Source organism: Myotis lucifugus, unplaced genomic scaffold, assembly GCF_000147115.1.
Source record: "Myotis lucifugus unplaced genomic scaffold, Myoluc2.0 scaffold_1186, whole genome shotgun sequence".
Lineage (NCBI taxonomy): Eukaryota > Metazoa > Chordata > Mammalia > Chiroptera > Vespertilionidae > Myotis > Myotis lucifugus.
Genome location: NW_005872234.1, coordinates 19,162 through 33,352, shown reverse-complemented (window position 1 = coordinate 33,352; position 14,191 = coordinate 19,162). Strand labels below are relative to the sequence as shown.

Here is a 14,191-nt window from a genome sequence, read left to right as displayed (position 1 = left end):
TTATTTAAGAAAACTGAATTTACTGTGTTTAGATTGTACTGGCAACTTGAAAGTTTTATTGATGCAATTGAGAGAGGCTCCCAAAAACTTTAATTTAGAATTCAGAGGAGAAGAAGTTGCTAAAATGTTTAAGATACTTACTGTGATGATTATAATAAAAATAACCTTTTAATTATGAAAAATTTCAACTATGCATGTAAGTAGAGAAGAGGATTTATACCACTCCTTAGTACCAACATTTATAAACATGGACAACCTTATTTCAACTACAAACCTATTCATTAATTCTTGGCTTATTTTAAAGCAATCCCAGTTATATCAATTTTTAATTGTAAAGACATCTATACATATCTTTTTTTATACCATCATTCCACTAACCATTATGACATCTAAAATGAGTGGTAATTTTTATTTTTTAAAATATATTTTATTGATTTTTTACAGAGAGGGATAGAGAGTTAGAAACATTGATGGGAAAGAAATATCGATCAGCTGCCTCCTGCACACCTCCTATTGGGGATGTGCCCGCAACCAAGGTACATGCCCTTGACCGGAATCGAACCTGGGACCTTCTAGTCTGCAGGCCGACGCTCTATCCACTGAGCCAAACCAGTTAGGGCGTGAGTGATAATTTTTAAAATGTTATTTAATATTCAGTTCATGTTCAAGTGTTTTATTTCATAATTTTTATTTTTTTTAAGGGTTGGTTGGTTTGAGTAAGGATCTATGTATAAGGTCCACACATTGTATTTAATTGATCTGCTTATTCAAAACCATTTATCTGTTGAAGATCATTTGACCTGTAGAATATCCTGTGATCTGGATTTGTTGGATTACTTCCGTCAGATGTCGGAAGATTAACTTGGTTGAATTTCCTGCAGATTGGTAGTTAGGTTAGATTTCTTATTCCCTGCTGGGGTGGGGCAAGAGTAATCATAGATGGTGTTATGTGCGTCCTATTGTGTGATATCAGGAGACACTGAATGTCTAGTCTGTGATAAGGCCATTTTTATTTTTAAAAAATAAGCTTTATTGAGATATACTTTTTACAATAAAATTAGCTAGGTTTAAGTGTACAATTTGATGAGTTCTGACAAATGTACATTTAAATAACCATCGCCACAATCCTAGATAATACCGTTACCTCAGAAATTCCCTCCTTCCCTATGCACTCATTCCCCTCCCCAAGGCCCTCCACCCACCCTGTTGGTGTAGCTTCTATCACTTGCCTTTTCTGGAATCTCATAATAAGTGGAACCTTGAAGCATAAGATCATTGTAACTTAAAGGAACACAGAATAAGAAGGTCATTTTGGCCAGGAGCTGCAGGTCTAATTCCTTCCATTTTTATGTGACAGGGACTTGCCATGAGGTGTTGAAGCCTTGTTTCATTGAGTCGGAGAGACTGGACCTAAATGGCGCAGCATGACTTTGCTCCAGCCTGGCTTAATTTTCCCACTCCACCATCATCAACAAAGGTACTCTTTCTTGCATCTTTCTCTCTTCTTTTTGTCTTTCTGTCTGTCTCTCTGGTCACATTCTACACAAGTGTAGTTAAAACGTGAAGGCCTAATATTTTTGCAGAGAAATACTTTTTGTATTAACATTTAAGTTAGTTTTTATTTAATCTATTGGTTTTTATTATTTAAAAAATCAGTTTTCAGTATACCATCATCATATGAAACCATTTACTTCAAAGTTGTCTTTTGTACTAATAAAAGTTTCATACACTATTTCAAATCTGTTAGTATATTGAATATTACTTTTGCATCCTACCTTTTTCTATATTATTTTTCTGATAAATTGCCTTATTTACTTTGAGATAGATAATGTTCGTTGTTTTCCTTTTAAGTGAAGGTTTTTGAAGTCTTTCCATATAACTGGAAGACTTCTTTTTTGTATAATCAGTGAGACTTTGAATGGCACATTACTAAAATTTCAGGAGTGTTGAGGAGTTTGCAGTATTGTTACAATATCAGGACTCACTAATCTCAGAATTGTTCATTTTACTAAACTACCAAAACAGCACAGTTTGTACGAGGGACTTTGGAATTGTTAGAGGCAATCTGCTTGGCTTAATAGCTGTCGTCCACTTCTTTCCTTAATTTGAAGAAATCAAGAGAGGGTCTTGACCATCTGCTGCCTATTAATAAAGCTCTACCAGGTTTTATGAACAGTATTTAAAACAGCTCTTATGGGAACAATTTTATAATTTGGAAAGTTGTTCCCTTATGAGGACTTGTTAGAGCATAATAAATTTGGCTATGATATGTTGAAAAAGCTGCACTGGAGTGACAGAATTCCTAGGCAATAGAATTTTAATGTTTGAAGTTGGATCTTAGTAATCATACCTTTTTTATGCAGGTTGAGTCACTGGAAGGCTCATTGACTTGCCTTTTGTCATGAGTGAGTGTGAGCCAGGATGCTTTTCCTGTTCTCTTTCCATAGGACTCATCTTTGGCAGTCCGTAAATTGACGAGACGTTCCATTTCCTGTCCTGTAAAGTGGGATTTGAACTTGTTTGGGAATGGAGACTTCTACTGATTAAGCCACTGGGATGACCTCTTAGTTCAGACTCTCTGTTTACTCCTTTCTCTCTGATGTGTCGGTTTCTGGAATTGCTGCTTAATTTTCCCCCTCAGCTGCTCTCATCTGTCCCGTTAGTGGGCTCATTTCCTTCCAGGCTCACTTCAGAGCTGGGATACACAGGAATTTTCTGCTTCCCTCTTCTCTGCTGTGCATGTTCTCTGAAATGAGCATAAGACTTGTTTTTATTTGTAAGCAGATCAAGAAAATTACCAGCACCTGAAAAGTTAGTTGCAAAACATGAAAACGTTTGAGAATAATTCTTCATTCAAATGTTAATCTGTGGTTGACAGAGACTGACTTTTATGTCTGGTGAAACCCTGCATTCTGGAACCTGACTCTTGATCTGGATGTAGGCCCTCATAACCAGTGATGATGACTTTGAGAATTGGGATCGCCTATTCTAAATTTTCATTCACTTATTCTAAATTGCCTCCAGAAAATGGTATCAATTAGAACTCTTAACCAGCAGTATTTGAAACTATCTCCTTATACTTTACCCAAAGTAGTTTTGATAAACACAAACACACACCTTCCAGTAATAACTTTTTGTATGAATTCTTATTACTTTCTGTCTTTTACTTTCATCTCAAAATCTCTATTTATGGACTCACATTTATAATTAACCTGTTTTCTACAGAGCCCTTTTAAATCTTATGCTGTATAAGTGGAATAAATAATAATTACTGCTGGGTTCTCTGTTTCAACTTAATGGAATTCTTTCATATATTTGTTTGAAGGAATGATACAAGGACTTACGGGTAAAAATATTTTCAGAACTTCAGTAGTTTTCTGAGGTTTGTAGAATTTTAGCGCCATCATGTGGTGAGATTTTAAACTGCATTGATAATATCTGACATAGGGCATTGCTTTTTGAAGTGTTTATTGGAACCCAGTCAGAAGTAAATTTCACAGAATGTTTTTGTATACATGTAGGTATTACTAAAAAGCATACACCTGTGCTGCACTAATATTTCCTGTTGTCTTTTTAAAAAATACATGTTTTTATTTTTATTTTTTAAGAGAGAAAGAAACAGATGAGAGAAACATCATTGATCGGATTGCCTCCAGCATGCCCTCCTCCACTAGGGATAGAACCCACAACCCAGGCATGTGCCCCGACTGGGAATCAAACCGGTGACCTCTTGGTTCATAGGTCAAGGCTCAATCACTGAGCCACACTGGCTGGGCTATTAGGGTCTTTTGTTCTTTTTCCATTAAAAAATGCAAACTGGCACAGATTTCATCACCTTTTAATAGGTTCTGACCTGCAATTTGGGAAAAGTAACATTTTTATTATTAGAGGAATGCCAAACTGAAATGGTTGTAGATAACTAAAAATTTAGGTTCCTTTTTAGATAAGCCTTGTTATTGATACTTCTTTCCCTTCATCTTACCTTAGGAAATACAATGAATTGATTGGTCCTTAGGCTGAAGCATCCTTTTACCAGTTAACCGCCACAATATTTTGAATTTAATTTTAAAAGGTCTGCCGCTTGTTTCTATAGATGCTTATGGCGTATAAATGATTCAGTGCAGTAATTGTTTGAAAAAAGAAAATGCCAGGGGTGCGGTATTAAGAGTAGATGGGTGGTAGGAAAGTGAATAGGGAATTTTTTTTCTTTTTAAACAAAATAACATGTTATGAGATTCTGCTATAGTCAATACATTTTCATATTCGTATTCAGTATTCTGTAGTTATTTATATGGCTAGAGCATAGCAATAGTGCTTTATTGATTCTGTCATGGTAACATTTAAAAAACAGTGATTAATTCTGTACTTGTCAGTGGTGTTAGCAATGTGAGCCTGCATGAAAAATATGTGCTATTTAAACTTTAGGCCAACAGAGGATCAGAAAATCCAGTCAGACTGGTAGCTGAGTTTATTCAAAGTATCAGAGTTTGTATAGTATTCAAACTTCCTGTTTACTATGTACAGTTTTTTGTAACTGACTCAGATATTCTAAGGAATCCAGAAAAAGAATGAAAATGTGCAAGAGAGAGAGACGGACTCTTCCTTGTTCATTGTATCATCTAATGTTTCTTGAGGCATTACTACATACCAATCACTGTGTAAAATACTTTCTATGACAAAAATCGTAAGTGGTAGATACTCCGGTCTTTTCCTCATTTACAGATGAGAGCACAGGTTGAGAGAGATGAGTAACCTGTTCCGAAGTTCTTGAGCTAGGACAGGAATCCCTGTGTATCTGACTTTAAATGTTATCAGTTTAATAACTTTCTTTTCTTGATTATTAGGTAGTAAACTAATTTTTAGAAATGAAATACCAGGATGCTTTTATTTAAAAAAAAAAAATATATATTTTATTGATTTTTTACAGAGAGGAAGGGAGAGGGATAGAGAGTTAGAAACATCGATGAGAGAGAAACATCGACCAGCTGCCTCCTGCACACCTCCCACTGGGGATGTGCTCGCAACCAAGGTACATGCCCTTGACTGGAATCGAACCTGGGACCTTTCAGTCCGCAGGCCGACGCTCTATCCACTGAGCCAAACCAGTTAGGGCCCAGGATGCTTTTATTCACGCACCAGAATATATTTTTATCCTGGTTTTAGTAAACAAATAAGATTGCTTTTTTTCTTCCCCCTCAAGGATGGCATCTCCAATATCTTTCTATAGTCAGTACACGGGGACCTAACTCTTCAGTGGATATAATCTTGTATTGAGTGGATCTGCATGGATTATTTAATGAGTACTTATTAATGGACTAAATTGCAGGAATATATTTGTAGAGTAAATTCCTAGCAGTAGAGTCACTGAATCAGAATGTTTTTATATTTGGTAGATAGTGCCTAATTACTCTGGGAAAATTGCACCAATTTATAATCCCATCAAAATATTACAAGGGGGCTGGTTTCTTTTCTTTTTTTTTTAATTTTGGTGATGCTGGATGTTTTCACATTTTTAAGTCTTTGTGAAATTGGGTGAAAAATGGTACTTTATTGAGCATATTTTTGTGTTAGGAAAAATTTCTTTTTTTTTTTTTAAAAATATATTTTACTGATTTTTCACAGAGAGGAAAGGAGAGGGACAGAGAGTCAGAAACATCGATGAGAGAGAAACATTGATCAGCTGCCTCCTGCAAACCTCCTACTGGGGATGTGCCCGCAACCAAGGTACATGCCCTTGGCCGGAATCAAACCTTGGGACCTTTCAGTCCGCAGGCCGATGCTCTATCCACTGAGCCAAACCAGTTAGGGCTAGGAAAAATTTCTAAGAACTTTGTTAATGCAGTCCATTTCTTAATGATTTGTAATAGCTTTTCATATTGTGGGATTTGCTTGCCATTAATATGGCACATATTTTTCTACAATTTGTCTTGGTAATTCCTTAAAAATGTAGAAGGTTTTAGTGAAATATTTAAATGTATGGAGAAGTGTAGAGAGAATTGAGTGAACACTTAAACACCCACAATACTCATATCTTAATATTTTGCCATATTAGCTTGATCTTTTGGAAATAAAACATTGTGTATAGTTGAAGTCCAGCTTACTTCTTTATAACACTTGTTTTAAAAGTCTTCATTTTCTCCCCCACAGGTAGTCTCAATGCATGTTCTTAATCACTATTCGCTATGTGAATGTTAATAAATAGTATTGTTTTGCATGTTTCATGTTTTTATATAAATGATTCATTTATATGTCTGCATCTTGCTTTTACATTAATCCTGCCTTTGAGGTTTTTTTCCATGTTGATACCTGCAGATTTAGTGTAATTATAGAAAACTCTGTCTAGTGTTCTGCCTTGTGCCTCTGCCACCTTTCATCTGTCCATTCAGTTCAGGTGGTTTCTACCTTTGGCTCCTAGAGAGAGCCCTGCATTGAGTGTTCTTGTAATGTTTCCTTGTACGTGGGTAAGAATCGTCTAGGCCAGTGCTCCTTAAGCTCTAATAATGTGTGATAAGATGACCCTGGGGTTTTCTTAAATGCAGGTTCTGATTAGAGTAGGTTTCAGGGTAGGACCCTAGTTCTAAACTCTTCAGAGTGATGTTGATTTTGCTTGTCCGTGGACCAAACTTCTAGTAACAAGGCTCTAACCTGTAGTTAAAAGAAAAATTGCTGAGACTTGATTAGATATTGCCAACCTGGGACCTTTCAGTCCGTAGGCCGACGCTCTATCCACTGAGCCAAACCGGTTAGGGCTTCCTGCCAAAATTTTGTCACAGTATCAGAGTGAACATTTTTGCCAGTCTTGGCTATAAAATGCATTTTCATTGTTCTTTGACATTAAATTACATTTCTGTGAATTGCTTATTCACAGTCCCCTTTTTTTTTTTTAAATCTTCATTCGAGGATACCTTTCCATTGATTTTTAGATAGAGTGGAAGGGAGAGGGAGAGACGGAGAGAGAAATGTTGATTGTGAGAGACACATCCATTGGTTGCCTCCTGCACACACCCTGAGCAGGGCCAGGGATTGAGCCTACAACCCAGGTATGTGTTCTTGATTGGAATAGAACTAGGACTCTTTAGTCCATGGGCCGACACTATCCACTGAGCCAAACTCACTAGGGCTGTTCACATTCTTTATTATTTCTTTTGGGTTGCTTTGTTTTCATATTGGTTTAAGAAATATACACATATATATTTGTATGCGTGTATATATATGTCATTTTAAATGTCTTATAGTTTTACATAGTTTTTTTTTTTAGTCTTACATGTATTTGGCTAGATGTATGCAAGTGCATTATAGTACTTGTTGCTATTTTATTTATTTTTAAAATAGGTTTTTATTGATTTTAGAGAGGAAGGGAGGGGGGAGAGAGAGAGAGAGAGAGAGAGAGAGAGAGAGAGAGAAACATTGATCGGTTGCCTCCCACAAGACTGAACCCGCATCCAGGATGCCCGCAGAAGACAGGAGATAGTCAAGGACTTTGTCTTTCAGGGCATAGCAGACAGCACGAGGCCTGAGGTAGCAGGGCAGCTGGCACCAGGAAGTCCCATGGGCCATGTGAGAGAGAGGGACCACGTTGGGGAGAGGTAGTGGATTACCATTGCAACTGAGGAGCTCCCCTCCCTGTCCTGGAGGAAATCGTCACATAAAACAACCCAGAGAAATGGTCAGAGCATTCAAAACAGTTCCAAGTTTTTTTGTTTGTTTGTTTGTTTTTTTTAAAATATATTTTATTGATTTTTTACAGAGAGGAAGGGAGAGGGAGAGGAATAGAGAGTTAGAAACATCGATGAGAGAGAAACATCGATCAGCTGCCTCCTGCACGCCCCCCACTGGGGATGTGCCCACAGCCAATGTACATGCCCTTGACCGGAATCGAACCTGGGACCCTTGAGTCTGCAGGCCCACGCTCTATCCACTGAGCCAAACCGGTTAGGGCCAGTTCCAAGTTTTAACGGAGATTAATCAGTTGGTAGTGGGAAAAACCAGCAACTTTTATAAATAGTTGTTTTATACACTTCTAATTTTTTTAAATCATTTTTATATATTCTTTTGATAATTTTTTTGAACATTTGTTTTGGGGAAAGAGGACAGCACTTAAAATAGAACTGTAGCTTTAATTGCCATAATTGTCAATATTGAAGAAAACCTTGAACTATTTGAATCAAGTACTGTATGATACAGAGTATTACATTTTGTTACAAAACCCATATTTTGCCTCGTTCTCTTTATACCATTTTACCTTTCAAATGTTGGGGTGAGTAGAGGTAGTGGCCAAACTCGTTCTGAGTGGGTTCCTGTTTTCACGAGGTAGAAGAAAGGAGACCCACAATGGGTCCATCTGACAAGTTACCAAACATTGAAATAACTACAACATTTTCTAACCGTTTAAAATTCTTGGAAATAAAGCCAGAGAGTATTAGTTTTTAAAGTTGTATTTAGGTTTTATATATATGTTTACCTATATGCTTATAATTTGTTTCAGTCCTCATTGAATTTTGAGAAGCATTCTGAACACTTTTCATGGACAGAAAATCGTTATGATGTGAGTCGTCGGCGACACAACTCTTCAGACGGCTTTGATTCTGGTATTGGACGTCCCAGTGGAGGTAAAATTTGCTAAGGAATGATAGAATTTAAGAAAACTTTTTTTCATATTATTTTAGGAACGTTTTGATTGTCATTCAGACTTTAAGTATAACCATCTTTGAATTTGTAATACTTTACCATTATCTAAAAAGGTAACTTTGGAAGGAAAGAAAAAAATGGATGGCGTACGCATGGGAGAAATGGCACTGAAAACATAAATCATCGCGGGGGATACCATGGCGGGAGTGCCCGTTCTCGGAGCAGCATTTTCCATTCTGGAAAAGGCCAAGGACTGCACGACAACACCCCTGACAGTGAGCCAGGGAGGAAGGAAGACAGGAGAGAGCGCAAACAGTTTGAGGCTGAGGATTTTGTAAGTGTCCTGTCATTTTAGTGCAAATGTGGTTTTTGCAAGTGCTGTTGTAGCACAAGCCCATTTTCTACTGAGAACACAGGTCCAGTTCACAGCTTTCCTTCCCGCCCTCCTGTCTGTGTCCTACTCACCATGTGGTCTTTAAAAACTTTTGATAAATTTGTCATTTTATTCCTTATAGAAACCTGTTTATTTTAAATATATTTTTATTAGCGTCGGCCTGCGGACTGAAGGGTCCCAGGTTCGATTCTGGTCGGGGGCATGTGCCTGGGTTGCGGGCACATCCCCAGTGGGGTGTGTGCAGGAGGCAGCTGACCGATGTTTCTGACTCTATCCCTCTCCCTTCCTCTCTGTAAAAAGTCAATAAAATATATTAAAAAATATATTTTTATTCATTTCAGACAAGAAAGGAGAGGGAGAGAGAGAAACATCAATGATGAGAGAGAATCATGGATTGGCTTCCTCCTGCACGCTCCCTGCTGGGGATCGAGCCTGCAACCCGGGCATGTGCCCTGACTAGGGATGAACCGTGACCACCTTGTTCATAGGTCGACGCTCAACCACTGAGCCATGCCAGTCAGGCTCCCTATAGAAATTTAAACAATTTCCCTCAGAAATAATGCTGAGTTCTAGTGGCCTGTTTGCAAGTGCATCATAATGCTATTTTTAGAAAGCTGTTACATTTTTGGAAAAGACTATTTTACCAGTACGTTTTACTTAGATTGCCTCTCTTACACTTGATTACTTATGTATGACTCTTTATGAATCCCAGGATAGCTCTCCTTTCTTTCAGCTACGTTCTCTATTCAGAAGTTTCTTTGTGGTCAGGAAAGGAAAACTAATTGTTAGCCTAGGTCAGTTACTACTAAAAATAAGTATGAACTAATTAAAAACAGAATTTTCTTAATTTTTCCTATTGGTAAATCTCACCATGTGGCTGGCTTATCTAAACACTATGTTTCAAGTTACATAAAAATTGACCTAGTGTACACTCTTATCTAGTTCTTGTGATTCATTCCGGTAATTTCTTTTTGTGTATATGTTCATTCTTCATTCAGCATTCGAGTGGTTCTGAGTCCTAACTGTTCTTGGTCTTCAGAATACATAGGTGAATAAGATAGGCAAGGTCCTTTACTGTTAGTGAGTTTATATTCTTTTTGGGATTTTAGGACCATAAAAAGAAAAAATAATTAGTATTTTGCAGAGAATTTAGACAGGAAGTGATTGGCTACTCTGGTTTAGCAGATCAGAAGAGGTTTCTGCAGGGACGTGTCTTAAGCTGGGACTTGGAGGAGCGAGCTTTGTTACGACGGGTAGGACGGGGAAGAGCTGGTAAAGAGTAGTGTTAGGTCCCATAGAGAGAGAGGAAGGGGTTTTAATTGAGTAGGACTCTTGCCTGTAACATAAAACATTTTAGTTTAATTACAAATGCACCAGGCAGCCTCTTTGGAGAAGTCCTGTGAGTTGGTTTTAGTTGATTTGAAGACGGTTCCAGTAGTTAGACCTTGAATGGGTTACGGTGAGAGCAGAGACCAGTTAGGAAGTGGCCGGCGGGAGTTGATCAGGAGGAAACAGCTTGACTGGGTGGGAGCTGTGACAGGCGGAGATACATGGTGTGAGATGTAGTTTGGTGATGGTTTGTGGGGCGGGCGGAAGTGAAAGAATATGACAGATTGGATTGAGGTCAAGAAAGTGGTGAGGGCAAGAGAAGGACAAGAATTATGCTTAGGTCCTGTAACTGGTAACCTTGGAATCACTGTGCCTTCCCATTTCTGTAGCCCATTTTATACACTCGATAGTCACTATGAAATGGAATTTTTATCATCTAAACAAGCCAGAAATGATCATCGTGTGCTCTCGTAGTGTTGTGAGGGTTAATGAGTGATGTAAGTCAGTCACCTCATAAACAGAGCCCGACACAGAGCAGGCACTCAGCACCCCACCCCCACCTCCAAGACGGCCGGCCTCAGCATTACAACCCCAGGCCTGGCATACAGACCGTAATCTGCTCTCATACTAGAGCAGTCCTGGAAAAGCGCCTGTACCTGCCGCCAGTCCTTGAGTCTGTATCAGGGAATCCACTGGTTTGCGTGCGTGCCCTTTGGAGCTTTTGGTAATGTCAGTAGAGGATTCATTTTTTTTTTCCAACACATGTTAAGCACCTTTATGGCATGGCAGGCTGTGTTGCTAGATAATATGGACCATATCTGATATAACTAATGGAAATTTAGGACTTTAGATGGTAAACATATCTACTAAGATTAGCTTTAGAGCACACATTCAGTGCTCAACTCCATTTCTTTTTTTAAAATATGTTTATTTTTTTAAATATAGTTTATTGGTTTTTTACATAGAGGAAGGGATAAGGATAGAGAGTCAGAAACATCGATGAGAAAGAAACATCGATCAGCTGCCTCCTGCACACTCCCCACTGGGGATGTGCCCGCAACCAAGGTACATGCCTTGACCGGAATCGAACCCGGGACCCTTGAGTCTGCAGGCCGATGCTCTATCCACTGAGCCAAACCGGTTAGGGCTAAAATATATTTTTAATGATTTTAGAGAGGAAGGGAGAGGGAGAGAGATAGAAACATCAATGATGAGAATCATTGATTGGCTGCCTTTTGCACGCCCCCTACTGGGGATCGAGCCTGCAAGCAGGTCATGTGCCCTTGACTGGAATCGAACCTGGGACCCTTCAGTCCGCAGGTGATGCTCTATCCACTGAGCCAAACCAGCTAGGGCTCCATTTCTTTTTAATATTATGAGCATCACTTGTTAAAATAATAATTTGCACTTTGGCCCAACCGGTTTGGCTCAGTGGATGGAGCGTCGGCCTGCGGACTGAGGGGTCCCAGGTTCGATTCCGGTCAAGGGCATGTACCTGGGTTGCGGGCACATCCCCACTGGGGGGGCGTGCAGGAGGCAGTTAATCGATCTCTCTCATCGATGTTTCTAACTCTCTATCCCTCTCCCTTCTTCTCTGTAAAAAATCAATAAAATATATTTAAAAAAAAAAAAAAGAATTTGCACTTTGCTTTGAGAACGAGTTGCTCACTAAAGCATCCAGTAATGAAAACAAGAATTGGGGACAGTTTGATTTCCTCTTCCCTGCTCTTGACCTTATGCTGAGAAAGGGTCTCTCTCAGATTGATGCAGAGACTAATTCTCTTGTGTTGGTGGTGGTTGTTTTGACACTTTTCTCTGATGCATTTGGGGATGAGGGAAATATTTAAAGACATTTTCCTTGTTTTCTAGTGCTAGGAGGGAGGATAGATAGTAACCATTTTAATAATGAGCAGACTAAGTTGAAAGTTAGGGCTATGATTATAATTACTCTGTAATCGTTGAGATAATTATGTCAGGTTTTTCAGTATGATTTTGAGGTTACTTTTAAAAGGATTTATTTTTTTTAAATGTGAGAGGTTAAACATTTTTTGTGTTGTTTTCATTCCAACTTTCTTTCAGCCGTCTTTAAATCCTGAATATGAGAGAGAACCAAATCAAAATAAGTCTTTAGCTGCAGGTGTATGGGGTAAGTAATTTTTTATTTATCTTTGAGGGGTATAAAATGTTATTTGTAGGTTTTACTTTTCTGTGTTTTTAAAAATAAATAGGTCAGAATTAAACCTTTTCTTTTAAATATGTTTTGATGTGCTTAGCTACGAAAGGGTGGCACTTAGCTTTTAAAAACAAGATATTGGAGATAAAAGAAGGTTTTGAGTCGAAGTGATTGATTTGCCCATGTTTGTACCATTAAGTATACTCACATGAATTTTTAAAAAATGGTCATAAGTTAATGTAATGAATGGATGTCATTTTGAGAGTATCCCAATCATCATCTAAAGAAAAGATTTAGTTTTAAATTAATTTTTAGTTTTTTAAAGTTGAAAACTTAGTTAACTGGAAAGATACATACTTCTAATCATACCTATGAAAATGGTTACACATAGAGTATTAAATATGTATAAATTTGCCTATGGAACTAGTCTGTGTTTGAAATTATTTGCTTTTTGATTGTCAAAGCTTAATGACAGTTTTTCTGGTAATTCCGTTTTCTTTAAAACTGCTTAGAGTTTAATTTGATAGCATCTTACAAAAGATTGAAACTGCACTTAGTATAAATTAGACAGCATTTTAAAGATTCAAGTGAAGTTTAAAATAATGGAAAAATTTATAAAGATTTGATATCTGAAAAATAAATTATTATTTGATACCAAATTCAAAGGTGGTGTATTCACTTTGGAACTTGTACACGTTCATTTGTATGTTTCTACTGAAAATCAACAACTTATCAATAAACAAGGATTGTGGCTATGGCAGCATACTAGTCCTAACAATAAAGGCATTATTTTAAACTTTGCCACTTCCTGAGCTGTTCTTTATTGTATTTATGGGGTGATACTCTGGGGAATTATTTTGTTTCTTTTGATCTCCAGATTGATTTAAGGGTTTTTGAGGGTGGGGGTGGGGGTGGTCAGACACTTTTGTGAGAACCATGTGAATGGCATTGTTTTTTCTGTATTGCAAATTAGTATTTCTACCACTCTCCCCAGGCCTACACGCCCAGACACACACATACCCAACCAAAACAATCTCCCAAGCTCCTCTCTTAGGTATGTTTCCTTATTATTCAGTTTTTCTGGGAACAGCTGATTGCATAAGAATATAGAATCACCTGGAAGGTGTTAAATAGATTCTCTAAGGAATTAGGAATGATTTGGATTTGATTAGAATGAAAGTACATAAAAAGTCAAGAATGTCAGCGAGCATTTGTCATATAAAATTACCTATAGATACTATTGGTATTGATCCTTTGTTAATTTAATAAGTTTAGAAGAAATGATTTAAAGGCAAATACATCTTTGAAAATATTGAGAATACAGTGTGTTAATATAAGGATTTTGGGTCTACTATTTCAGGGTTGGTGTAATAAGGATTTTGAGCACTAGTTGAAAGATGTTTAAAAGGAAGATGTACTCTACTGTGTCTTAGGTAAACTGAGAAGTGTGTCTGCATTAGAAAACAATGGTTAATTGTGGCTTGGTTAATTGGTAAATTCCCAGTACTTCCCATAGGAATACAATGAAACTTTCATTGTATGGCACTTTATCATTCCTTTCTCACTTCCCCCGGGTTCCCAAATACTGTTTGACCCATTGCAACATTTAAAATAGCGATTATGTTCCTGAGGAAGACATGAGAATTTAGGAAAGACTTCAGTTGAAC

At 37.6% G+C, this 14,191-nt stretch overlaps 1 protein-coding gene across 5 annotated transcripts in view; it reads left to right on the top strand.

Annotated features, from left to right (window-relative positions):
- The window catches only part of GPBP1 (GC-rich promoter binding protein 1), a 48,812-nt gene that overhangs the window by 18,811 nt on the left and 15,810 nt on the right, over positions 1 to 14,191 (top strand). For 2 of the 5 annotated variants that reach the window (XM_023748186.1, XM_006107429.3), the window contains exons 2-6: positions 1,358 to 1,477; positions 8,486 to 8,609; positions 8,742 to 8,962; positions 12,431 to 12,497; positions 13,519 to 13,578. In XM_023748186.1, coding sequence (XP_023603954.1) covers positions 1,415 to 1,477; positions 8,486 to 8,609; positions 8,742 to 8,962; positions 12,431 to 12,497; positions 13,519 to 13,578 — 535 coding nt within the window. In that variant the 5' untranslated portion in view covers positions 1,358 to 1,414. Of the gene's footprint in view, positions 1 to 874; positions 894 to 1,357; positions 1,478 to 8,485; positions 8,610 to 8,741; positions 8,963 to 12,430; positions 12,498 to 13,518; positions 13,579 to 14,191 lie in introns of those variants that run through there. The other 3 variants (XM_023748187.1, XM_014449422.2, XM_014449424.2) reach the window with 3 other exon arrangements.